Raw genomic sequence first — 26,849 nt, 5'->3', positions numbered from 1 at the left:
ATGGGGTCGGCCAGCTGCCGCCCGAGCTGCGGGGGTGTGGGGAGCGCCCGCCGGAGCGCTCGCCTGCCCCAACCCCTGTCCAAGAGAGCTGGGGGCGCGCGCCCACGGCCCTCCGAGGGCACGAGCGCGCCCGGGACCCGCCCCTTGGCGCTGGGTGGGGCGAGCGCGAGCCGGGGCTCCCCGCCCCCTCCCCGGACACGCCCACCCAGTGTCTCGGCGGCGCGAGCCGCAACAGGCAGCGGCGGGCGAGCGCGAGAACAGCGCGCAGAGGCCCCGCGCGTGCGTGCAGCCTGTCGTTCGCTCGCTCGCGCGCTCGGGCGGGCGGGCTGGGGAGACACGTCGAGTCCCCGCCGCAGCTGTGGGAGAAGCCTGGGTGTCTGCTCGGCCTCGCCTGGATTCCCGTAATCCCCGGGCCCCCAGCCCCTGGCCGGGCCATGGCGGAACGCGGGGTGGCGGGCGGTGGTCCGGGAGGCGCCGGGGGCGGCAGCTGCCAGCGGGGTTCTGGGGTCGCCCAGTCCCCGCCGCAGCAGCCGGCGCCGCAGCAGCCACCGCAGCAGCCGACGCCCCCCAAGCTGGCCCAGGCCCCCTCATCGTCCGCGTCCACCTCGGCAGCGGCCGCCTCCTCTTCGACCTCGTCCACCGCCACCTCCATGGCCGTCGCGGTGGCCTCGGGTTCCGCGCCTCCCGGCGGCCCGGGGCCAGGCCGCACCCCCGCCCCCGTGCAGATGAACCTGTACGCCACCTGGGAGGTGGACCGGAGCTCGTCCAGCTGCGTGCCCAGGTGAGCGGCGGGCTGGGGGGCCGGGTGTGTGGCCGGGTGTGTGGCAGGCCGCGGCGCCCACTCCTCCCCGTCCCACCGCGCGAGGGGGCGTCCCCCGGCTGGATTCCCCCGGGCTGCCCCGCCGCCCGGCCTGGCTCCCGCCGGGCCTCCCGGGACTCCTCCAGCGCGGACCCCGCCCTCTCCGGGGAGCCCCACCTCTGCCTCCAGCCGGGAGCCCCTCTTCTCCTCGCGAGCGGGGCCTTCCGGACTCCGAGCCCTGGGCCTTCTCTCGTCCGTCTGGCCGACTCCGGCCTTGCTGACGGTCAGTTTCCCCGAGTTAAGTCACAGGCTTTTTTTCCTGCCTCGCCGGCGCCCGTGGGCTGTACGATGTCACATAGATGTGGTACAGATGCCTTTGGATGTTATTTCCCAGGATACTCAGCTTGTGCCAAACTCGGTTGTCGCCTTCCGCCAGGTGAAGCCCATACAGTAACCCTTGGGGCTTCTGGTTAGTCTTAAGTGCACATGTTCATTTGTGCTTCACATCACACACATTCTGTCCCAGCAGGTATGTTCTTGTCAAAGTCCTATTTAGTGTATTCCCAGTGTATTTTTCACCTCCCCCTTCCTCCACATCCCCCGTTAACTGGTTGCTAATTCTCCTAGCCCTGCTGGGCTACATAAAATTACTGCCTTGTTCCTAAATTCAATCCATTCCTCTGTCTGTTGGAACCATCTGGGGATTTTCCTTCCTTTAGTTGGTAAAATATGCTTGAGTGTGGGATATTTTCTGTTTCTGTGCTGGCAGGGCAGTCTTTCTCCAACTCTTTGGGGACAGTGTGCCATGTCTTACAGTTTACTCCCTGAATAGACACTGTGGAGCTGGTTTTGCCCAGTAAGCCCAGAAAAGTGCCTGGAGGTAATCTTTTTGTCATCTCTAAACTGAGTTGATTCTCTTGTTGTGGAGTCTGGGGCTGACTCCTTACTCTTAAAGTAGCCTTGGTCAGATGGATGTGTAAGTGGGAGTTAGGGAACCTTGTCTGGTTTCACCCTCAATTCTGTCCTTCCACCCCTTTATTTTGAATTATTTCATGCATACAAAAATATATATCCTAGATACATTTAAAAAATGATGAGAAGTACATCTCTATACTTGGTTCAGCTTAAGAAATAGAGCATTACCAATTATATTGAGGCCCTCAGGAGGGCTCTTCCTGACCACATCCCCCTCTTCCTCCCTACAAAGGTAAACACTGTTCGGAATTGTGTGTTTATTATATCCCTTTTCTTTTAAAAATAGTTTGATTACATATGCGCATCTCTGAATACTTTTTAGTTTTGAGTGTTTTTGAAATTTATACAAATGCTATACTGTATGTGTTCTGTGACTTAGTGTGTATATTTTTAAAACTTTATATTTTAAAGTTTGTAAGAATCATCAGTGTTGTATGGTAGCTCTAGTTTAACTATTTTCACTAATGGATAGAATTGCATTAAATGAATATACATGGTTCTCCTTTTGATGAACATTTGGGTTGTTTGCTGTTTACCTGACCAGTAATACTTGAAGTATTTTTTTCTGGGATTCCTGTGTGCCCTTGCAAATGTTTCTTTAGGTTGTCTTCATATATAGGGGTGAAATTGCTCTTTGCTCTTTGCATATATAATATTAGATTGTTTTCTTCTCACCCCTTCACATTCTCTGTGTTTCTGCATTCACTCCACTGACTTACCCTTTATTTTTTTCTCTGTCCTTTCTTTAGGGAAATCAGGAGACACGTTAGGTTAGTTTGCTCTGGCCAGCGTCCTAGCACGTCACCACACTCAAGTGGGAGTATGTAATGGTATTCCTCTTGTGGTATTTAGCAGGACTCTCTCTTTCTATATGAGCCCATCTAGAGGGGAAGTACTCTAATCCACCTCTTTCAAACAGAAAAGCACTGTGCCCTTTCCTACATGGGTCTCATGTTAGTAATATATGCTTGCCAGTTCTTCCTTCACATCCATCACTATTGACAGGTGATGCGGATAGCTGCCCTCTCTAGTTTGTTAGATTTTTTTTAAGGCATGAGCCACCAGGCAAGAAGCTGCTGTTCATCAGAGGGGGATACATAAAATCCCTGATTGCTGTCGATTTTTGGTTAGCCCCTGTTGGTCGCTGAAAAGACCATGTAACAAACTATTAGTCCAAGAAACAGCCAGGCAAAGTGATTAAATCGGTCGTGTTATGCTAAGTTGGTGTGAGAGGCTTAGGCTGACTTGTTTTCACCTGCGGGGAGCATGCAGTTATGTCATGTCTACTAATGGATCCTTGAGTGTCAGCTGTCGCTCTTTGTTTTTCAGCCGTTACTCTTGTGCCTCCCAGCTCCTTGTGGAACACTTGTGCTCTTTGGAGCATGCTGTTGGAAAATAACACCCTGTGGGGAGAAAGTGTCCTGCTATTGGCCTTTCCAGTTGGTTATTAGAATCATCTTGTTATTTTGAGGTCTCCTTGGTGTACTTACTCATGTTGTTTAGACTATATCGGCAACATGCACTGTATACAGTGTTCTGTATAGAGCCTAGAATTAACATTCTTGTCAGAGGTAACTCAAATGAGACACAGACATGGGAGATGTACACACTTAAAAAATGTAAACATGATGATGATCCAAGGTTAGATAGAAGAATGTTGTGAGATTCAGTCTTGTGCAAATGTGATTCCACCTAGTACAGAGAAGAGAGAGAGAATTGAAAAGTTGTGTGTTAGGAAGGTCATGCCCCTTTTCTTGGTCCCTATAGAAATATAATTTGCTTTTAGAAAAAAAAACAATTTTCCCTTTGTTCGATATTTAAGTAAAGGTGAACACTGAAGTTGTTTCTCAGGTGTGCGGTCTGCTCTCATTTAATATCTATTAAATTGCCGAGAATCCATATTAATTTTTTTAAAACTTTCTGTGGTTGAAGAGCATGTCTAATAGTTGGCTTTAAAATAACTGAATTGTTCTCTTTGTTGCCCTTTTACCATTGTTTTAAAAATAAAAAGATTAATACATATCCGTGATTCGACATTCAAGCAGTACAGAAAGATGAAAATAGTAAAGGAAAAAATCCCAGTCCTTTCTCTGTTCTCACTCCCCAGAGTTTATCACTGAGAAATACAGTTGGCTTTAGGATTCCATTACAAGCAGGTAGGTCTGTCATAGTTCCTTTATTAAATTCACAGCTTTGATATTCAAGTTGGCATTGCTTTCCCTCCATAGTCAGTACTTCCTCTGCTACGGTCTGTGGTATGGCTGGTGGTGAGGCGCATTGGAGACAGCAGGTGGCATGTTGTTTGATAGTAAGGGAAGGTGGTTTAGAGTCTTCATTATTGATCCCTTCTTTTCCGTCTTTGTATGGTGAAAACTTCCCTGATGCTTCTTTTCTCTTGAGTTAAGTAGGAGAGGAGGAAAAGTTATTAAATTTCACAAGTGTACATTTCTTCAGTGTGTAAAACTGATTATTAGGAGGCAAAATGTACTCTGCTATATCACTCATAAACTATATCACATCTGTCTTTGAGTCCAAAGCATACTTGCATGTCCTTGATATGTGTATTTAGGAAGGAGTTCAGTAGTTATCAGCCACATTTCTCCTTCGAGCACATTAAAAATTTTTTTTTAAAGCGGGTACTAAAGTAAGCCTTACTGGACAAAAGTGTTAAGAGCCAAAGGAGGTGGTCGTGGTTAAGTTGGCATCACTGGCCTGCAGTAGAAGTGTAGCTTTTGTGAAGGCACTTAGGGGCAGTTACAACCACGAAAGCACTAGGCAAGCTAGAATATATTACTGTGTTCTTATTGATACCAGGGCAAACCCCTCCGCACCTTAGTTTTCTCATCCATTGACTGGGAATACTTTTACTTGTCATCCATTATAACATGGGTGAAATAAACAGAATAGGACTTACTGATCTGTAGGAGAAAGTATTTCCTAAATGATAGATGGGAAGTAAATGGAGCTGATCAAATAAGAGATACCTGGTGAAATATCTTTTGTTTTCTTAGCCTTAAAAGTCTTAAAAGCATATGTGTATCTTAGAAGATTTGAGTTTCACTTTGTGAGTGTTGTAATAGAATATCCTGTCTATCGGGGTACTATTATCCACCGTCCCAGTGGAAGCTCAGATTCCTTAGGTCAGAAAGAGAATGACTTTCACAGAGTCCGTTTTACATGTATTGATTTACAGATATTTTGGACACATTAGTGGTTATGTGATTTCTTTTTAAACGAGTTTTCCAATTTCTTAGCTAAGCCAGTAAGCTGCCACCATTGCTGTTATTGCTTGGCTCAGTGTGCATGAGGGAAGTGAAAATCAAAATGTTTGGGCTGTGTCTCTTCACTACTTCAACACAGGAGGCTTATCTTGTTTTGGCCTGGACTTGAAGGCTCAGTGGTTCCTCTGAAATTTGGAGTGGGCTTGGCTTGCATTTGTGGTGTCACAGTCTGGGAGTACTTTAGGAATCCAGGGCAGCTGTGGGAGTGATTACAAGAGTTGGTCTTTTTCCAGCATGGGTTTGGAGTAGTATTAAGGACTTGAGAAAAGACAATTTGAAGTTGGTCTTAGAACATCTTTCAGAGGCCCCTTGGGATGGAATTGAGCAAGTTGGTTTGTTTCTGGCACTGATAGAATCCTCCCTTTTCTAGGCCTAATAATCAGCATAGCTTCTGAGAATTTTAGAGAACCAAGATGGATGCTGAGGCACCAACTACTCCAGAGTGTTTTCCTCCTTCCATTCACAGGGCACTTGTCTAATTAGAAAGCCTTCTGGACCTGTGCTCCTTTTTACCTATGACAAACCAGAGAATAGCTGTGGTCACAGCTCAGGGAGCCACTTAGGCAGCCTTGTACCTGGCCTGTACCTTGGGTACAGGTAGTAGAGAAGGCCAGTAAATGATGATATATTGTTACTTAGCTTATATATCTTCTACAAAACAGTTCCTTAAAGCATTCCATTTAACTTTCCATTCTATCTTAAGATGATAAACTATTTTAAGGCTGTGCTGTCCAGTATAGTAACCACTAGCCACATGTGTCTATTTAAATTAAAAATACTTAAAATTGAATAAAATTCAAAATTCCCTTTCTTAGTTGTACTAGCTACATTTCATGTCATACTGGTCACATGTGGCTGGCTAGTGGCTTCCATGTTGGACAGGGCCGATCTAAAACACCTCCAGGACCACAGAAAGTTCTATTAAATAACTCTTGTTTTAGAGAAAAAATTGCCTAAGTATTACTGTTTTTAGTTTCTCCTTATACATTTAATTAAACTGAATACTTTTGTCCTCTTCCAAATAATTTTTAAATACCCTTTTTCTTCACTATTTCAAGGGCCCATTAGTTTCCTTCAGTAATTTTTCTCCTCTAAATGTTACCTTCTAATCTGCTCCCTTCTTTCTGTAGGGAATTTACTTCCTGGTACCCCACTGCCATTTGTTTCCCACAGTTTCAGGTCTTAGTCAATATCTCTTGAGAAAACTGGAGGTACTAACTACAAAATGGTTTTTAAATGGTAGGATTATTTGTTGTATTAATTTTTGTCATTTTTGTGTGTGTGTGATTTCTAAATTTTCTACAATAAACATGTATTACAGAAATGTTTTAAAAATATGTATTTAAATACACATACCAGCTGTACTTGATGGTATAACTTAAAGGACTGAGCTTTATGAAGTTTGTTTGCAATAAAGCTGTAAAAAAAAAAGTACATATTAAATGGATGAAGACATAGGGGGCTAAAGTTTCACTCCATTCATTATCTTCCATTCTTGGTTCTAGAGTTGCTTGTTCATTTTTAGTGATAGCAAAAATGGTGAATGGAGAATGTTCTAGACCACTGCTTTACTCATGCTGGGTGGATGGTGAGGCATAGGTGATAAGGTAGGATTGAAAATGGCACATTCATATATTTATTTAGCTTTCGTGTAGATTCCTTTAGACCATAAAATTGTTAAGATAGACTACAGGTGAGAATGTCTGAGTTTTGTTCTAGCTTCACCAATTTTCCTGATCCTGAATACTGTTCTTCCTTCTTTCTCTTTGGAAGTTCCTTGTCAACTCCCAGATGCCCCTGTGTCTCATTCAGCCTTACAGCTCTTTCAGTACTTCTAGTAACAGTACTATCCATAGATTTTTTTGGCAAACATTTATTTAGAACTGTGGTATGCATCTTAGAAATTATACGTAAGTTACCCTGTATGTTTTTTAGTGACCCAATGTCACTAAAGGAGTAATGTTTTAAAACTTGATACCTACTACAATACCTGTCCCTCTCTTTGTGGACTGTACAACTCCTCCAAGTGACAGTTTGCTTCCCAAACCTCATAATGAGCAAGAGTTTTCCCCGGGTAACATTTGGATATAGTTGGCACATTAATTGTCCCTGAGGGAATTTAGCCTGGTTATTGTGCTTAGATATAGGAAGTTGTTTTTCCTTAACAGTTGTTCTCCAGAACATTTTGTGTGGGTGTCTATTTGTCTGTCTTTGAGTTTCCTTTGGTTCCTCTTTTCATAGGTGAGATAGAGATTCTTTGTAGAAGTTTTTTTTTTTAATAGTTTAGAAAACCCAAAAGGCTTAGGACATCAGTTGTCATTTATTTGGTCCCTCCTCACTGACCTTTTCCTGTCTGTTGTTTAAAAACACCAAATGGCTTTGAGGCTTAGCGAGTAGCCTTTCCTCCTGTTTTCTGTTTTATGGTACCTCTCAACACACCGCACTCTACTGTTTGTAATTCTGCTCATACTCTGCCACCCTAGTCTACTCCCAGAAGGTAACCACTAGTAGCAGGTCGGAGTGGTATTTCAAAATGAAAATTAGATCATGTCACTCCCTTCTTCATAATCTTCCACTTCACTTATTTAGCAAAATGCTTATAGACCAGCTGGTATGTGCCAGAAACAAAATCCTTGATCTTGAATGTGTACAGAGTGTATGTTCTAGCAGGTGAAGATAAGAGATACCATCAAATAACTTCTCATCATACTTAGAATAAACCCCTTGTCATGACCTAGGAAATACTTCATGATGTGGCCCCTTCCTGTGTCTTTGACCTCATCTTCTGTTCATTCTCTCCCATGCTCACTTGTTTTTGGGCAAACTGGGCCTAGACATGGTCACCCCTGCCTTCAGGCTTTTGCACTGTTCTCTCTACCTGGGATGCCTTGTTCCCAGATCACCATGTTGCTGGCTGTGGGTGTCATTCGGGTCTAAATTGAACTGCCGCCTGGGAAAGCTGCCCTCACCTGCCCAGTCCATTCTAGGTGTTTATAAATCTTCACAACTAGTTATCATCATCTGAAATAATTCCACTGATTTATTTAGTTACTTTATAGATGCTTCATAAATACATTTGTCAAATGAACAGTGCCTGTTTATTTGTAATGTTTATTGAATGAAAATCTGTATTTGTTGAATGAACAAATATTTATAGCATTGAGCAAATACTTATTATTTCTGTGTGCCAAGCACTGCTGCAGGTGCCAGGGAAACTACAGCATCCAGGTTGACAAAGTCCATTCTCTCCTAGGATGTATATTCTAGTGGAAGGAGACTGATAATAAGCAATTGGTAGGTTTATAATAAATAGTGAATAGTGAGTAGTGCCTCGATGAAAAATAAAACAGTTGGGGAATTGAGAGTGTTGGAGGAAGGGCTGCTTTGGATAGGGTGGTCAGAGAAGGCCTTGGGTGAGATGACATTTGAACTGATGCCTGAATGAAGTGAACCTGATTAATTGAGCAGTCACCGTGTGTTGCGATAACCATGAGAAGCAGGTATTAAGATCCCCTTCCCAGAAAGTGATATCATGGCCCAGTGAGAGGTAAAAGCATTTTTGCAAAGCTACACAGTTTAGCAGTAGGTAGAACTGGGATTTGTCTCATAATTCATGATTTCCTGATACCAGAACTATTCTCTGTTTAAACTTGGTGTACCACAAGCCCTGTCTGATTCTCATAGTTGACAAATAATATGTAATGCTTTATCTTTTGTTGTACTGGAATTAGAGAATGCTGCTCTCTTTCCGTATTATAGACAGTCAGAGGCTTCACAGAGAGTGTGTTTACCAGTTCTGGAGCCAGTTAGCCAGGATTTTAATCCTGGTTCTGTTGTTTACCATTTAGTGACTTGGGAAAATTATTATTTAACCTCTCATGCTTCAATTTTCTTATCTGTAAAGTAGACATAATAATTGTCCCTCCCCCTCATTTATTATGAAGATTAAATGAGATTAATACAGGTGAAGCTCCCATGTGGCACATAGAAAACACTTAAGAATATTAGCTGTTACCATTGCTGTATTTATTGTTAGGCCAGCTTCTCTGTCTCCCATGCCCCTCTAAAAACTGCTTTCCTTCTAGAGTCAGGACAATTTTGTTGTTACTCTGATTTCTTCAGTAGAACCATCATAAGGTTTTGGGTTCACTTTAGACACAGATCCTGCCAAACCACAAGCTTAATAGACTAGAAAGTCAAAGCAAAATATTTTGGTTCTCTGAAGCAGTGGCTGGGTCGGGATCCTGTTTCTACATCCTGCCAGCTTATATGAACGGAAGAGATGGTGCAGGGCTCCGCCTGCAAACCACAGCTTTGTTTTGAGCCAGCTTGACTTGACAGCTTCCTTATTCTACCTGCTGACTTCTTTAGCTCTGTTTTGGCAGCCAGAAGAGCAACTAAACCGGTTTACAGGTAGCCGTTTATTGCTATTAAAAGCTGAGCAACTCCTATGAAAATGAGGGTTTAAATGGGGTTGGTGTTTTTCTCATTTCTCCTTAAGCTTTCCTTTTTATGTCTCAAAGTATAGAAAAATTATATTCTACATTTACAGGAGAAACCTGATAATACATTTAAGGCCTATCACGAAGTGCTTTAATATAAAGCACAAAGACTATTTTCCCATTTTAGTTGGAAATCTACAAATACATTAACATGTTTCTATTCTTTCTTTTCTTTATTTTTTATTTTGATATTGTTAATGTACAATTACTTGAACAACATTATGGTTACTAGACTCCCCCTATTATCCAGTCCCCCCCGGCATACCCCATTACAGTCACTGTCCATCAGCGTAGTAAGATGCCATAGAATCATTACTTGTCTTCTCTGTATATACTGCCTTCCCCATGTCCCCACACCCCTACATTATGTGTGCTAATCGTAATGCCCCCTTTTCTCCCTTATCCCTCCCTTCCCACCCATCCTCCCCAATCCCTTTCCCTTTGGTAACTGTTAGTCCATTCTTGGGTTTTGTGATTTTGCTGCTGTTTTGTTCCTCCAGTTTTTTCTTTGTTCTTATACTCCACAGATGAGTGAAATCATTTGATAATTGTTTTTCTCTGCCTAGCTTATTTCACTGAGCATAATACCCTCTGGCTTCATCCATGTTATTGCAAATGGTAAGATTTGTTTTGTTATGGCTGAATAATATTCCATTGTATATATGTACCACATCTTCTTTATCCATTCATCTACTGATGGACACTTAGGTTGCTTCCATTTCTTGGCTGTTGTAAATAGTGCTGCTATAAACATAGGAGTGCATATGTCTTTTTCTAACTGGGGTGCTGCATTCTTAGGGTAAATTCCTAAGAGTGGAATTCCTGGGTCAAATGGTATTTCTATGTTGAGCTTTTTGAGGAACCTCCATACTGCTTTCCACAATGGTTGAACTAGTTTACATTCCCACCAGCAGTGTAGGAGGGTTCCCCTTTCTCCGCATCCTCACCAACATTTGTTGTTTGTCTTTTGGATGCTGGCCATCCTAACTGGTGTGAGGTGATATCTCATTGTGGTTTTAATTTGTATTTCCCTGATGATTAGTGTTGTGGAGCATCTTTTCATGTGCCTGTTGGCCATCTGAATTTCTTCTTTGGAGAAGTGTCTCTTCAGATCCTGTGCCCATTTTTTTGCCGGATTATTTGCTTTTTGTTTGTTGAGGTGTGTGAGATCTTTATATATTTTGGATGTCAGCCCTTTATTGGAGCTGTCATTTATGAATATAATCTCCCATACTGTAGGATGCCTTTTTTGTTCTACTGATGGTATCCTTTGCTGTACAGAAGCTTTTTAGTTTGATATAGTCCTACTTGTTTTTTTTTGCTTTTGTTTTCCTTGCCCGGGGAGATATGTTCATGAAGAAGTTGCTCATGTTTATGTCCAAGAGATTTTTGCCTGTATTTTTTTCTAAGAGTTTTATGGTTCCATGACTTACATTCAGGTCTTTGATCCATTTTGAGTTTACTTTTGTGTACAGGGTTAGACAATAATCCAGTTTCATTCTCTTACATGTAGCTGTCCAGTTTTGTCAACACCAGCTGCTGAAGAGGCTTAGTTCTTTCTTAAGAATGTATAAAACACAGATTAACCTCTTCTCAAGTGTGGATCATCATGATGAATGGTATCCTCATGATGAATATCAGGGCTTGAAATGAAGAGTATAAACTGGTATATGGTGTATAACTATTTTTAACTCATGTGTTTGCTTTTTTAGCTCTTTTTTTTGTCTTTGTTTCTGCCTATTGCTATCAATATGTCTTCTTCCTGAATTCTTGCTTTTACTACAACATTGGCTGAAGGACTAGATAGCCAAATATATTAAGAAAGAGCAGGCTCTGAATATGGGGTGAAGAGTAACAGATAGTACAGTCTCAGTACATGAGAGTCAAGCTTGGGATGTTTTAAGGACAAGGAGAAGCATTTTGCTTCTCTGTTCGTCTAGGTTTTACTCCGGGGAGGTATGATTGATGGGGAGTTTAGGGTAGGGGTTTAATCTTCTGAAGTCTTCGGGGTCAAAACACTATTGAAGATACAGTTATAATTATACATGTCAATTTTTGCCTTAGGGTTGGAAATTGGAATATTACGGATTAATAAATAAAGCTCCCATATCTAGTGCTTGGTTATAATGATTACCTATGGGCAAGTCACTTTTTTTTCCTGATTTTTAAAAGTGAGGATACCTTCTTTTTGCCTTGTTGATTTGTTATGGAGAGAAGGAAAATGTAAAATGCTTGAGCATCTATATTCATAGAAAACATTACGTTAACATCTTTGAGTAGTGCCAGTGAAACTATGAATATGATGGTATAATATCTGTAGACCTGATTTACATTAGTCATCATTTATATTGTTTTCACAAGTAGGCTGTTTGGCACTTTCAGCTCATATCCAATGGAATGTGGCAGTGTAATCTACGTTGTCTATTGTTAATAAAATGTTTTCTCAAAATTAAAATATGTGGAAAGTAGTCTATAGCATTCTGTCATCTCTGCCATGTACCATTTTTGCTATGGATGAAAAGGAATAAGCTACATTGGAAACCAGGGTCCTCCGGGAACATAAAAACTCTTGTGGCTATTAGTGAATTTAATTGTATTTCCCCTCTGCCACCAAAATGTGCAATAAATTGTTTATGCCCTTGCCTTTAATGGAAGAATTATTCGTTAACTATATGTAATATCATCATTGCTTTGTTTTTCTTTTAGATCACCCCCTCTATTTTTCCTGTTTAAAAAAAAAAAACTTAAAAAAAGGAATAGGTTCGATTTTATTAAACATTGCCCATTAATCTTTTTATTGGCTTTTCTCTCCATGGAGAAAAAGGAAAGTATCATTTCATTTGGGAAGCAAACCTGGATTGGAAATGGGAAATGTCTCCTAAACAAAAACTTGGCATAAGATTAGTTTGGTATGCTTTGGACTTAGGCCAAGTGATACGTTTACTTATGTTCCAGACAGGCCTGGTTCTTAAGCAGCCTCACTGATAAATGAATGCCTTGTCTCAATATGATGAGGCTCATCTTATTTGAGTCCATTTAAAAGAACATTTTAAGAAAAGAGACTGGAATGATGGCTTTATTTGGGTTTTATTTTGTTTTGTTTGATGCTCACTCAGGTATTTCCTTCTATTTTTATAATATATCTAAAGGAAAAAGTCAGCAAATTGCTATACTCTCTTCAAAACCATATACCAAAAATGTTTTGTGTTTAGAATTTGGCTGCTTATTTGGCTTTAACTTATCATGTGGGTTTGGATAAATCTCTGTAGCTCTTTCTCTATCTAATAGTAACTTCATTTAGTCAATAGATAATTATTGAGCATACATAGTATGCCAGTCACCATTAAGACACCAAGGAAAGAACAAGTAATAAAAGACAAAATCCCAGCTCTTGTGGAGGTCATCTTCTAGGGGCAGGGTGGGCAATAGGCATTAAGTGAATGATAGGATATGTCAGATGGGGAAAATTAAAGTAGGACAGGGGGAGTGGGGCACACAGAGAGTGCTGCAGTTTTTAATAAGGTGGTCCAGAACACCAGAGGGAGCAGCAAGTCCTGGTAGGTTCCAGGAGCATCAGTAGGCCAGTGGGGGTGGAGCCAAGTGAATGAGGGGGAGAGGAAATCAGAGCAGTAAAGGGGACCAGATCTGGTAGACCATTATAGAACTCTGGCTTTGACCTTAAGTGAGATGGGAAGCCATTGGAGGTTTTGAACCAGAGAAGAGGCATGATAATGACTTATGTTTTAAAACACCCTGTGGCCACTGTGGGCAGAATAACCTCTAGAGAAATAAGGATGGAAGCAGGAAGTCCAGTTAGGAGTGTTGTGGTGATGTAGTGGGAGCTGATACTGGCTTGGCCTAGGGTGGTAGGGGTGGAAAAGGTGAGAAGTCCTTAGATTCTGGATATATTTTCAAACCTAAAGGGTTTGCTTATGGATTGGATTTGGGGTATGACAGAACAAAGGGATTCAAGAAAAGCTTGAAAATTTAATTTAGCTTCCTTATGTTGGTTTCCTGGTTTTTACAAAAAAATTTTTTACTGACCCCTCTTTGTCTTATGACATTACATGAAAACAAGATCTGTGTATTAGAACTCTTCAGACATCTTAACAGAATTTCATTGTTTCTACTTTTGCCATTTGTAATTAATTGGAAATAAATTTCCTGAGTGATGGAGTAATCCATAGGTTGGCAACTGATTGTGTCGCAGATCTAGATAAGTTCTTTTTGTGTGGTAGGCCATGATGAAGCTATTGGAGCAGCTGAGTCTTAACATCCCTAGTTACCCTGCTATCATATTGACTTGGCTTGGTATCTCCTCTGCGATCCTTGCTCGTTTGATGGTTTTTGATGAGGGAGATCTGTTGCATTAACTACTATACTACGTATCCTTTGTCATTAATCCAGGGAAACTGAAAAGTCAGAAACATCTGTTTTTTTAATGACTGGTTTGGTACGGCAGACAGCCTGCCAGTGCTTCCTAGGAGCTGTTCTGTAAGGAGGAATCCTGCTGCAGAATGATCTAATTTGTGTAATCTTGAAGGTGGAGCTATTTTTGAAAGAGAACAGAAAGATAATGGAGCCCTTTGCTTAGAATGCCAAACTTGACCTTACTGACTTAAAAGGAAAAGGGCTCAGTTAGATCTTGTAGCTTGAACTCTTCTCTCTTGTTCTGTTCACCATGTCTTGATCAGCTATATAATAGATATATTTAGATAATTGGTTTTGAAAATGGCAGCTGGATTTTTTTTCCTTTTTTTTTTTTTTAACATTTTAGGTAAGTATATTATACAACTTGTGATTTGGATAATGTGAGTAGCATTAAAAAAAAAACAGTGAGTTCAGGAATTAGAATTCTCTTTACAGTTCTTTTGATAGGATGATAATTTGTAACTGGTTCTCAACACTATCAGGCTTTATGGCCCTTTTTCTATCCTGAAAATGGAATTCTCAGATAATTAAAACTTACCAAGATGTCTATCTTAACTGCAATATAAAAAAATAAAAGGAAGACTGTAATACAGTATGTATTTCCATATGTAAGTTCTCAGAAGACATTTGTAAATGTTTACAGCACCATACCCGTCAGGTGCTTGCAGGTACACATAGCTTCTTCTCTGTGAATATGACACCTATAAATAGAGACTGATGCAGATGTATTGTGTGGGTGACTCAGATGGTATGTGGCAATGCCATCGTTGATACGATTTTCTAGAATAGTGAATAAATCTTAATAATCTACATAAAACAAAGTGCAGTCCTTCCTCTTTTAACTACAATCCTGGAAAATTCAATATATGTTAAATGGTGAAAAAATATAAATTTCTATGTAAAATCTATTTAGGCCTAGGCTTAGATAATTATAAACTGCCTTTTATTTATACACTTATATGTCTGGTGGGTCCCATGGCAGATGTATTATGAAGCTAATGGAGCTTAAGCTTCAAGGCCTTTTAATGTGCATAGGCTACTTCATGGCTCTATTCCTAATTAAGAAAAAAAAAAAGAACTTTATGCACATAGAAGTACAGTTGATGAATTTTCTGAACATACCCACATAACAAGCACTCTTATTAGGAACTAGAATGTAACCAACAGCCCAAAACATTACCTTGCCCTCCTTCTAATCACTACCTCTCCCCCACCAAAGATGACTAATATCCTAACTTCAGGCACCATGAGTCAGTTTTGCCTACTTACTTACTTCATATAGTGTACACTCTTGTATCTAACTTCTTTGCTCAACAAGATGTGTGATTCATCCACATCGTTGCATGTAGTTGCCCTTCATATATTCTTGTTGCTGTAGTATTCCATGTGTGAATATATTACAATTTATTTAACCATTCTGGTAGTTATGGTCATATGGGGGATTTCTAGTTTGCCCCTATTATAAATAGTGCTTCTGTGAATGTCTGTTCATGTCTGGATATAAGCACTCTCATGTATTTCATTTCATTTCATTTCTCTTACGTTTATAACCAGAAGTGGAATTGCTGGACCATGGGGTATATGTGTGTTTAGTTTAACAGTATCTGAAGATTCCCAGTACTCCACCAACAGTTGTTACTCTTTGTCTTTTCATTTGGGTCCTTCTGATTAAAGGTGAAATGGCTTCTCCAGTGGCTTTAATTTGCTTTTGCCTCATGATTTTATGACTTTTTCATAAGCTTATCAGCTGTTTGTACATTCTCATTTATGAGTTGTCTGTTCACGTCGGTTGCCCATTTTTCTATTGGTTTGTCTGTTTCTTATTGACTTGCGTGAGTTATTTTCCTTAAAAATATCTTCTTATACCCTGTGGGTTACCTTTTTACTCTTTCAATGATGTCCTTTGTTGAATAGAAATTCTTAATCTTAATTTAGTCCGATTTATGAATTTCGCTTTTGTGTTTAGGGCCTTTTATGTCCTATTTAAGAAATCTTAGCCTACTTCAATAATATGAAGATGTTCTCTAATATTTTCTTCTAGTACCTGTATTGTTTTACCTTTCACATTTATATCTACAGTCCATCTGGAACTGATACTTGTATGTGGTTTGAGGGGTTAAGATATGTTTCTCCCATATTGATGTTCATTAAACCCTGAACCATTTATTTAAAAGGTCATCTTTTTCCCACTGCTGTGCAATGTCACCTGGATCATAAATCACATGACATTTTACATGTGGCTCTATTTTTATACTTTCTTTTTTGTACCATTGATCAATATGTCCATGCTTGCACTGATGTCTCTCATTGTCTATCACTCTATCTTTAAAATAGGCCTGTTACTAGTAGTATAAGTCTTCTAACTTTGTGCTTCTTTGTAATTGCCTTGATTAATCTTTGCTCTTTTCATGTTCCTAGAAATTTTAGAATCAGCTTTTCAATCTCTTTAAAAATTTTGAGAATTTTATTAGGTTTGCATTGAATCTTGGATTAATTTGGAGAGACTTGAAATCTTTAAAATATTGAGTCCTTCAATACACGAATGTGATGTCTTTTCATTTATTTAGATCTTCAGTTGATTTTGCACTTTTAGGTAGAAGTGTGGTGCATCTTTCTTTAGATGTATCCCTATGTATTTCACACTTTAAAATCCTAGACCTAGGTTTTAATTGTAATTTTGTATGCTTTTTCTTATAGAGGACCCTCCAGCTTGTTATAGGCTTTAGGGCTTACAAAATCTGGTTCTGCGCCTGGTATATAAACTTACACGAATGTTGGAAATCATGTAAAAAGCTAGTCATTTCTTAATTGTGCAGGACTCCAAGGAATTGTGGGTTATAGAATGTCTGGCATTCTTGGTTTTTCCACCACTGAATGTCAGTAAAGTCCTCAATAATTGTGATGATCCAGAAAGCACCCTAGAGGAATATCTGTGAAGTACAATAAAGTGAAGTGCAATAAGAAGAGGAATGCCTGTGCCTGATTATGTGTATGTGATTGTAATGTCTATCTTGTACACAGGCTCTGTCCCTTGATGGCTTTGGAGAAGCAAGTTGCCATGTTGTGAGCTGCCTATGAAGCCATCTAGCAGGGAGCTGAGGTCAGCTTTGAGTCTGTACCCAGTCAGAAATGTGGCCCTTACTTTCGTAGCCCTTGAGGAACTGAGTGCCGCCAATAACCACATGAGCTCAGAAACAGATCCTGCCCCACTCAAGCCTCAGATGAAACCACAACCCCAGTGACACCTTGATTGAAACCTTGCTAATGACCCAGCTAAGCCATTCCTTCTAACTCACTGAAACTGTGAGATGAAAAGTATGTGTTGTTTTAAGCTGCTAACCTTGTGGTACTATAGTTATACAGTAGTAGATGACAATACTGGCAATGTACAGAAGTTCCTATTGCTCTATGTCTCCACCAACATTTAGTTTTGTCAGTTATTTTAGTTTTAGCCATGAATTGGTTACTCTTGGTTTTAATATGCATTTCCCTAATGACTAATGACATTGAATATGTGCTAATTAGCCATTTAGATATCTTCTTTTGTCCAGTATCTGTTCAAGTCTTACCTGTTTTATAAATTGGTATGTTTGTCTTTTAATATTTGTATATTATAGGTCAAGTCCTTTCAGGTACAAGTATGTGTATATATGTGTGTAGAAAGTAATAACTATTTTCTTCTAGTTTATAACTGGGAGAAGCTCCCACATTTCTCTTACCTCACCTAGATTTCCATACTGTTAACTCTGTTGATTACACTATTTTAAGTGTTAATTACACTATCTTTCTCCAAATAAGTGTTTCTGAGCCATTTGAGACAAGTTACATATATGGTGCCCTATCACCTCTAAATATTTGTGTGTGCTTTATCCCCAATCAGGGCCACTCCAAAATAATTACTACATATCCCTTTAAGTTAGGTAATTAGCATTGATAAAAACCTACTCTACAAATCCATAGACCCTATTCACATCTTCACCAGCTGTCCCAGCAATGTCTCCCTTTCCATTCTGGTCCAGGATCCCATGAAGGAACATGCATTGGACTTAGTTGTCATATCTTTTCATGTCCTCCTATCTGGAATAACCCCTCAATCTTTCCCTGTCATTCATGTCCTCACCAGTCTTGTGTTCAGGAGGATAAACTGCAAGCTGAATGCATTAATATTTCCTCATGATGAGACTCAGGTCGTGATTACTTGGCAAATATATCACAGAAACTATGCTGTAATACTCTCAGTATGTCACATCAAGGGACACATAATGTTAACCAGTCCCATAACCTTGATCATGTGGTCATGTTGACATCTTCCAGGTATCTCTACTTTTCTTCACTGTAAGTCATTGTTTTTCTTTTTGTAACTGATGAGTATTTTGTGTGGAGACAATTTGAGGTCACACCAATATCCTATTCATCATCAAACTTCTAACTACCAGTATGAGTGTCCTGCCTAAATCAGCAACCACTATATGGTTACTAAGTGATTTTTTATTATTGTTTCCATTATTCCATCTATATTTATAAATTAGGCTTCTACTATTGTAAGGATAAATTTCTCTTCTTCCCCCTCTTCCTCACCATCCCCCTTCCTTTCAGTGTGGACTCATGAATTTGTAATTTATTCATTGGGTTGTAATTTGTTAGTATTATTTATTTTGATGCTCAAATTACTCCACATTTAGTTAATGGGAGCTCTTTCAAGCTGTTTACCTTTTTTCTTTGAACACTTTCTAATTTTCTGGAACAGCAAGATGTTTCATGCTCATCTTGTATTTTCCCTGCCCTGGCCCTGGAATCAGCCATTTCTCTAAAGAGTCCTTGTTCTTTTGGTGGAGGATGGTATTTAGTAACCAAAATTTGGGAGTTTGTTGTGATAAACTTCATTGTTCCAGATGTCATTGCTTCCAGGTGTTCTTAGCAGACAGAGCCAGGATAAATGTATATGTGTACAGCATATACCACTGCCCCCCCACCAACACACACACACCCATCTCTCTGTCTCTTTTGGTATATTAAAACCATGGATTTGAACTAATATCTTTAGTTCCACTATAACCTCAGACTTCTCTCCAGCCGTACCCTTTTCCATTAAGTTTTAAGTACCTTTTCCAAAAGTGAGAAATCTGGCTTTCATTATCCTTAATATTTTTACTTATCCTTAATTTACTTATCTGCTCAATTAATTTACTCATTTGCTCATTGTAACTGATCTTCCAACTGTCCTGGCCTTTTCTTCCACTTGCCACACCTGCATCCCACCTCAACACCTTGTGTCCTTGAGCACTAACAGGTAAAAGCAGGAAAGCATGTAGACAGTGGTAAGCTTAACAGTGACTTCTAAGACAACAGAGGTTGAAAGAAGCAACCAAATTTCCTCTGTAAAATCTTAAATGGTATTTGTTCCAGGTATCTATTGTATAAAAAAAAAGTGACTCTAAAACTTAGTCACTTAAAACATGGACCCTATTTTGCATGCAAATCTGTAACTTAGGCAGAACTTAGTAAGGATTTTCTCTGATCCACTTAAGGAGCAGAGTGGCTCAGGGGCTGGGGGTCAGGATCATCTGCAGGCTCTTTCACTCCCATGTCTGGTGGCTGATGCTGGCTGTTGGCTGGGACCTCAGCCAGGGGTGTGGCTGGAACACCTATAGGTGGCCCTTCCACGTGGCTCTTTGGCTTCCTCACATCATGGTGGCTAGGCTCCAAGGGCAAGCATCATGAGACAGAGCCAGGGAGAAGCTGTATTGCCTTTCTCTCTCAGTCTGGCAAGTCCCCCTGTCATTTCCATTGCATTCTATTCATTAGAAGCAAGTCAGTACACCCAGGCCATATTCAAGGGGAGGGAAATAAGTTTCTACCTTTTCATGAGAAGACTGTCAGAGAATTTGTAGACATGTTTTAAAACTGGCCAAGTATTTAAAAATATTTTCTGAATGAATGGAAAATTATCTCATTTTTACAGGTGAATTTGTTTAGTAGTTTCATTATGTTTGAAAGTTTGAAAAATATGCTTTTACATAGATACATAAAAGGGATCAGATCATGTAGATATGTGTTGTTCAGTGGAGTCTTGTTTTTCTCTTCTGTTTGCCTCCTTTCCCCTTTCTCTTTATTATCTCATTTTGTATCACCCTCTACCAGGTAACTCATATGTTTGTTCTTCAACATTTTACTCATGTAATGCAGAAGTATGTATATATATATACATTTGTGGATTGAGGATATTGTTTTAAAAATGGAATCATATTAAAATCATATTTTTACATCTTGGTTTTCTCACTGAGCACCTTGTAAAAATCCTCGTTGTAAGGCAAGAGATTTTATTCTTTTTAATGGCTGCACATATTCTATTTCCCAATTTGGTGATTTGATTTGAAGGACAGGAGACTGGACTCAGGGAATAGGAATAGAGAGGGACAGTCTTTAAAGAAAAAGTAGTCAGGAACGAGGGAGAGCGAGGAGTACTAGGTACACCTGGAGTCTTAGAGCAGATGTGCCATCAAAGTTAGAAAAATGGTGGTGGGGAGGTGCATTGATTGGTTTTGTTGGGGAGGATATATTTTTGCACATATCAAAACTGCCTCCACGCAGTTAGAGACATAATGAGGACATGAGTCCAAGGATAGGATTGGAGCTGATAAAAAGCTAGGAGGTAGATAATCACGTAAGAGAGCTCCATCTTGCTTGGTGTATGCTGTTGGTGGTAGACCCCAAAAATGACAGATTTCTTCATTCCAGGACAGGATCCTTTGTATGCATACTTGATGCACTAAGTTCTGTCATTTAAAAAACTTCATTTTCCAGAAGTAGAGTTTTTATTTTCATTATATATAATGTGGGCTGACAGCACCTTTTGCTAATAAATGTAGCAGTGTGAGTTTCTTAGTCTTTTGGAGGCACTTCAAAGACATTTACAGTTTGAAACCAGAGTTACCTGATCAGAACTTCCTTGACCTCTTCTCTTAAATCAAACCAACCTAGACTGCATTACCATCACTGAATGGCTGAAGGAAGAATTTTTTTTCTTTTCTTTTTTGTTAGAATTTCTAGTAACAGCTAGGTAATGGATGTATAATGAATAGAAAGATGCATGATTCTGCTGAAACTTTTGAGCTGATGACCATTCATTCCACAGGGATGATGCTGATGCTGATGATTGAAAATACTCGTGGCTTAAAGTCAGCTGTGGAGAATAAAAGTGGCATCTTCTTTTTAGGAACAAAAATCTTGCTCTCTTCACTGCCACTGGCTCCAGGAAATTTGAGGGTAATGGTTGTTATTTTCCTCTTTTAGATTGGATTACTGAAGTTCAAAGCTAGAGATAGCTCACCAGTTCCATGTAAGTGGTATAGTTGAAATGATAAAAATCCTTAAGATTTCATTGTGATGGGGCAAAAAGTGCTCCTGTTAAGATTTCTCCTCTAGTCTTTTTTTTTTTTCCCAGATAATTTCAGATGCAGTTATATGTCAAGTATGCTGGGAAAGCTACAAAGATGAATATGATATGGACCTGTCCTTGCAGAGTTCGCTGTCTTGGTGTAAACAGTGAACAGCAATACAAAGTAGATTGAAATAAGTAGTATATAGAGGCACGTGCTGATGTGGTCAACAGTAAAAGAGGTTTTAATTCTTCTGTAGAAGAATTTGAACTGGAATTTTTTTTTTTTGAGAGGGCATCTCTCATATTTATTGATCAAATGGTTGTTAACAACAATAAAATTCTGTATAGGGGAGTCGATGCTCAATGCACAATCATTAATCCATCTCAAGCCTAATTCTTGTCAGTCTCCAATCTTCTGAAGCATAATGAACAAGTTCTTACATGGTGAACAAATTCTTACCTAGTGAATAAGTTCTTACATGGTGAACAGTACAAGGGCACTTGCACTTCTCCTAATTCTTGGTTGAGTTCCAACAGTACAGATCCGGTCAAATTTGTTGCTTTAATGAAAGCACAGGCCTGCTTAGATATCTCCTTCTTCATTCCAATGGCAAGTCCAGGAACCAGTGGGAAGGATGCAGCTACACCTGCAGCATCGCCTGGATCTTTGTTGAGGTTTTTTGATGATCATCTTCTGGTATGACTCTTCCAGAGAGTGCTGATGTTAGAAGTTCTTCATATCGTATCTTAGTTCATTTTCTGGGTAGCCAAATTAGGCTTTGATCCTCTGTATTAACACAAACAGACCCTTTGCCCTCACTTTGATATGCCCTTTATATCATTGTGTAGAACTCATTGGAGGTCACCACACAGGAACTACTTTTTTTTTTTTTTTGTTATCAATCTACACTTTCATGATAAATATTATGTTTACTAGGCTCTCCCCTATACCAGGTCCCCCCTATAAACCCCTTTACAGTCACTGTCAATCAGCATAGCAAAATGTTGTAGAATCACTACTTGTCTTCTCTGTGTTGTACAGCCCTCCCCTCTCCCCCCCATGCATGCTAGTCTTAATACCCCCCTCCTTCTTCTCCCCCCTTATCCTTCCCTACCCACCCATCCTCCCAGTCCCTTTCCCTTTGGTACCTGTTAGTCCATTCTTGAGTTCTGTGATTCTGCTGCTGCTTTGTTCCTTCAGTTTTTCCTTTGCTCTTATACTCCACAGATGAGTGAAATCATTTGGTATTTCTCTTTCTCCACTTGGCTTATTTCACTGAGCATAATACCCTCCAGCTCCATCCATGTTGCTGCAAATGGTAGGATTTGCCCTTTTGTTATGGCTGAGTAGTATTCCATTGTGTATATGTACCACATCTTCTTTATCCATTCATCTATCGATGGACATTTAGGTTGCTTCCAATTCTTGGCTATTGTAAATAGTGCTGCGATAAACATAGGGGTGCATCTGTCTTTCTCAAACTTGATTGCTGCGTTCTTAGGGTAAATTCCTAGGAGTGGAATTCCTGGGTCAAATGGTAAGTCTGTTTTGAGCATTTTGATGTACCTCCATACTGCTTTCCACAATGGTTGAACTAATTTACATTCCCACCAGCAGTGTAGGAGGGTTCCCCTTTCTCCACAGCCTCACCAACATTTGTTGTTGTTTGTCTTTTGGATGGCAGCCAGCCTTACTGGTGTGACGTGATACCTCATTGTAGTTTTAATTTGCATTTCTCTGATAATTAGCGATGTGGAGCATCTTTTCATGTGTCTGTTGGCCATGCGTATTTCTTTTTTAGAGAACTGTCTGTTCAGTTCCTCTGCCCATTTTTTAATTGGGTTATTTGTTTTTTGTTTGTTGAGGCGTGTGAGCTCTTTATATATTCTGGACGTCAAGCCTTTATCGGATCTCTCATTTTCAAATATATTCTCCCATACTGTAGGGTTCCTTTTTGTTCTATTGATGGTGTCTTTCGCTGTACAGAAGCTTTTTAGCTTAATAGAGTCCCGCTTGTTCATTTTTGCTGTTGTTTTCCTTGCCTGGGGAGATGAGTTCAAGAAGAGGTCACTCATGTTTATGTCTAAAAGGTTTTTGCCTATGTTTTTTTCTAAGAATTTTATGGTTTCATGATTTACATTCAGTTCTTTGATCCATTTTGAATTTACTTTTGTGTATGGGGTTAGACAGTGGTCCAGTTTCATTCTCCTACATGTAGCTGCCCAGTTTTGCCAGCACCATCTGTTGAAGAGATTGTCATTTCGCCATTGTATGTCCATGGCTCCTTTATCAAATATTAATGGACCGTATATGTTTGGGTTCATGTATGGAGTCTGTAATCTGTTCCACTGGTCTGTGGCTCTGTTCTTGTGCCAGTACCAAATTGTATTGATTACTATGGCTTTGTAGTAGAGCTTGAAGTTGGGGAGTGAGATCCCCCCTACTTTATTCTTCTTTCTCCGGATTGCTTTGGCTATTCGGGGTCTTTGGTGTTTCCATATGAATTTTTGAATTATTTGTTCCAGTTCATTGAAGAATGTTGCTGGTAATTTGAGAGGGATTGCATCAAATCTGTATATTGCTTTGGGCAGGATGGCCATTTTGATGATATTAATTCTTCCTAGCCATGAGCATGGGATGAGTTTCCATTTGTTAGTGTCCCCTTTAATTTCTCTGAAGAGTGACTTGTAATTTTCAGGGTATAGGTCTTTCACTTCTTTGGTTAGGTTTATTCCTAGGTATTTTATTCTTTTTGATGCAATTGTGAATGGAATTGTTTTCCTGATTTCTCTTCCTATTGGTTCATTGTTAGTGTATAGGAAAGCTACAGATTTCTGTGTGTTAATTTTGTATCCTGCAACTTTGCTGTATTCCGATATCGGTTCTAGTAGTTTTGGAGTGGAGTCTTTAGGGTTTTTTATGTACAATATCATATCATCTGCAAATAGTGACAGTTTAACTTCTTCTTTACCAATCTGGATTCCTTGTATTTGTTTTGTCTGATTGCCGTGGCTAGGGAGAGTGGGCATCCCTGTCTAGTTCCCGATCTCAGAGGAAATGCTTTCAGCTTCTCGCTGTTCAGTATAATGTGGGCTGTGGGTTTATCATATATGGCCTTTATTATGTTGAGGTACTTGCTCTCTATTCCCATTTTGCTGAGAGTTTTTATCATGAATGGATGTTGAATTTTGTGGAATGCTTTTTCAGCATCTATGGAGATGATCATGTGATTTTTGTCTTTCTTTTTGTTGATGTGGTGGATGATGTTGATGGATTTTCGAATGTTGTACCATCCTTGCATCCCTGGGATGAATCCCACGTAGTCATGGTGTATGATCCTTTTGATATGCTGTTGAATTCTGTTTGCTAATATTTTATTGCGTATTTTTGCATCTACATTCATCAGGGATATTGGTCTGTAATTTTCTTTTTTGGTGGTGTCTTTGCCTGGTTTTGGTATTAGGGTGATGTTGGCTTCATAGAATGAGTTTGGGAGTATTCCCTCCTCTTCTATTTTTTTGGAAAACTTTAAGGAGAATAGGTATTATGTCTTCTCTGTGTGTCTGATAAAATTCCAAGGTAAATCCATCCGGCCCCGGGGTTTTGTTCTTTGGTAGTTTTTGATTACCTTTTCAATTTCTTTGCTCATAATTGGTTTGTTTAACTTTTGTGTTTCTTCCTTGGTCAGTCTTGGGAGGTTGTATTTTTCTAGGAAGTTGTCCATTTCTTCTAGGTTTTCCAGCTTGTTGGCATATAGGTTTTCATAGTAGTCTTTAATAATTCTTTGTATTTCTGTGGAGTCTGTCGTGATTTTTCTGTTCTCATTTCTGATTCTGTTGATTTGTGTTGATTCTCTTTTTCTCTTAATAAGTTTGGCTAGAGGCTTATCTATTTTGTTTATTTTCTCAAAGAACCAGCTCTTGGTTTTGTTGATTTTTGCTATTGTTTTATTCTTCTCAATTTTGTTTATTTCTTCTCTGATCTTTATTATGTCCCTCCTTCTGCTGACTTTAGGCCTCATTTGTTCTTCTTTTTCCAGTTTCAGTAATTGTGATGTTAGACTATTCATTTGGGATTGTTCTTCCTTCTTCAAGTGTGCCTGGATCGCTATATACTTCCTCTTAAGACTGCTTTCGGTGTGTCCCACAGAAGTTGGGGCTTTGTGTTGTTGTTGTCATTTGTTTCTATATATTCCTTGATCTCTATTTTGATTTGTTCATTGATCCATGGATTATTCAGAAGCATGTTGTTAAGCCTCCATGTGTTTGTGAACCTTTTTGCTTTCTTTGTACAATTCATTTCTAGTTTTATACCTTTGTGGTCTGAGAAGTTGGTTGGTAGAATTTCAATCTTTTGGAATTTACTGAGGCTCTTTTTGTGGCCTAGTATGTGGTCTATTCTGGAGAATGTTCCATGTGCACTTGAGAAGAATGTGTATCCTGTTGCTTTTGGATGTAGAGTTCTATAGATGTCTATTAGGTCCATCTGTTCTAGTGTGTTGTTCAGTGCCTCTGTGTCCTTACTTATTTTCTGCCTTGTGGATCTATCCTTTGGGATGAGTGGTGTATTGAAGTCTCCTAAAATGAATGCATTGCAGTCTATTTCCCTCTTTAGCTCTGTTAGTATTTGTTTCACATATGCTGGTGCTCCTGTGTTGGGTGCATATATATTTAGAATGGTTATATCCTCTTGTTGGACTGAGCCCTTTATCATTATGTAGTGTCCTTCTTTATCTCTTGTTACTTTCTTTGTTTTGAAGTCTATTTTGTCTGATATTAGTACTGCAACCCCTGCTTTCTTCTCACTGTTGTTTTCCTGAAATATGTTTTTCCATCCCTTGACTTTTAGTCTGTGCATGTCTTTGGGTTTGAGGTGAGTTTCTTGTAAGCAGCATATGGATGGGTCTTGCTTTTTTATCCATTCTATTACTCTGTGTCTTTTGATTGGTGCATTCAGTCCATTTACATTTAGGGTGACTATTGAGAGATATTTACTTATTGCCATTACAGGCTTTAAATTAGTGGTTACCAGAGGTTCAGGGTTAGCCTCTTTAGTATCTTACTGCCTAACTTAGCTCGCTTATTGAGCTGTTATATACACTGTCTGGAGATTCTTTTCTTCTCTCCCTTCTTACCCTCCTCCTCCATTCTTCATATGTTGTGTGTTTTGTTCTGTGCTCTTTTTAGGAGTACTCCCATCTAGAGCCGTCCCTGTAAGATGCCCTGTAGAGGTGGTTTGTGGGAAGCAAATTCCCTCAGCTTTTGCTTGTCTGGGAATTGTTTAATCCCACCATCATATTTAAATGATAGTTGTGCTGGATACAGTATCCTTGGTTCAGGGCCCTTCTGTTTCATTGTATTAAATATATCATGCCATTCTCTTCTGGCCTGTAGGGTTTCTGTCAAGAAGTCTGATGTTAGCCTGATGGGTTTTCCTTTATAGGTGACCTTTTTCTCTCTAGCTGCCTTTAAAATTCTTT

General features: G+C 39.7%; 1 protein-coding gene across 10 annotated transcripts in view; it reads left to right on the top strand.

Moving 5' to 3' along the window:
• The first annotated feature begins 10 nt into the window (after positions 1-10).
• The window catches only part of PACS1 (phosphofurin acidic cluster sorting protein 1), a 186,672-nt gene continuing 159,833 nt past the window's right edge, over positions 11-26,849 (top strand). For 3 of the 10 annotated variants that reach the window (XM_036995456.2, XM_036995455.2, XM_036995454.2), the window contains exon 1: positions 20-781. In XM_036995456.2, coding sequence (XP_036851351.2) covers positions 435-781 — 347 coding nt within the window. In that variant the 5' untranslated portion in view covers positions 20-434. Of the gene's footprint in view, positions 782-809; positions 1,083-26,849 lie in introns of those variants that run through there. The other 7 variants (XM_036995459.2, XM_073217521.1, XM_036995458.2 and 4 more) reach the window with 5 other exon arrangements.

This window comes from Manis javanica, chromosome 11 (assembly GCF_040802235.1).
Source record: "Manis javanica isolate MJ-LG chromosome 11, MJ_LKY, whole genome shotgun sequence".
NCBI lineage: Eukaryota > Metazoa > Chordata > Mammalia > Pholidota > Manidae > Manis > Manis javanica.
Note: the sequence above shows the minus strand (reverse complement) of the source record. Positions and strands in the feature narration are given on the sequence as shown.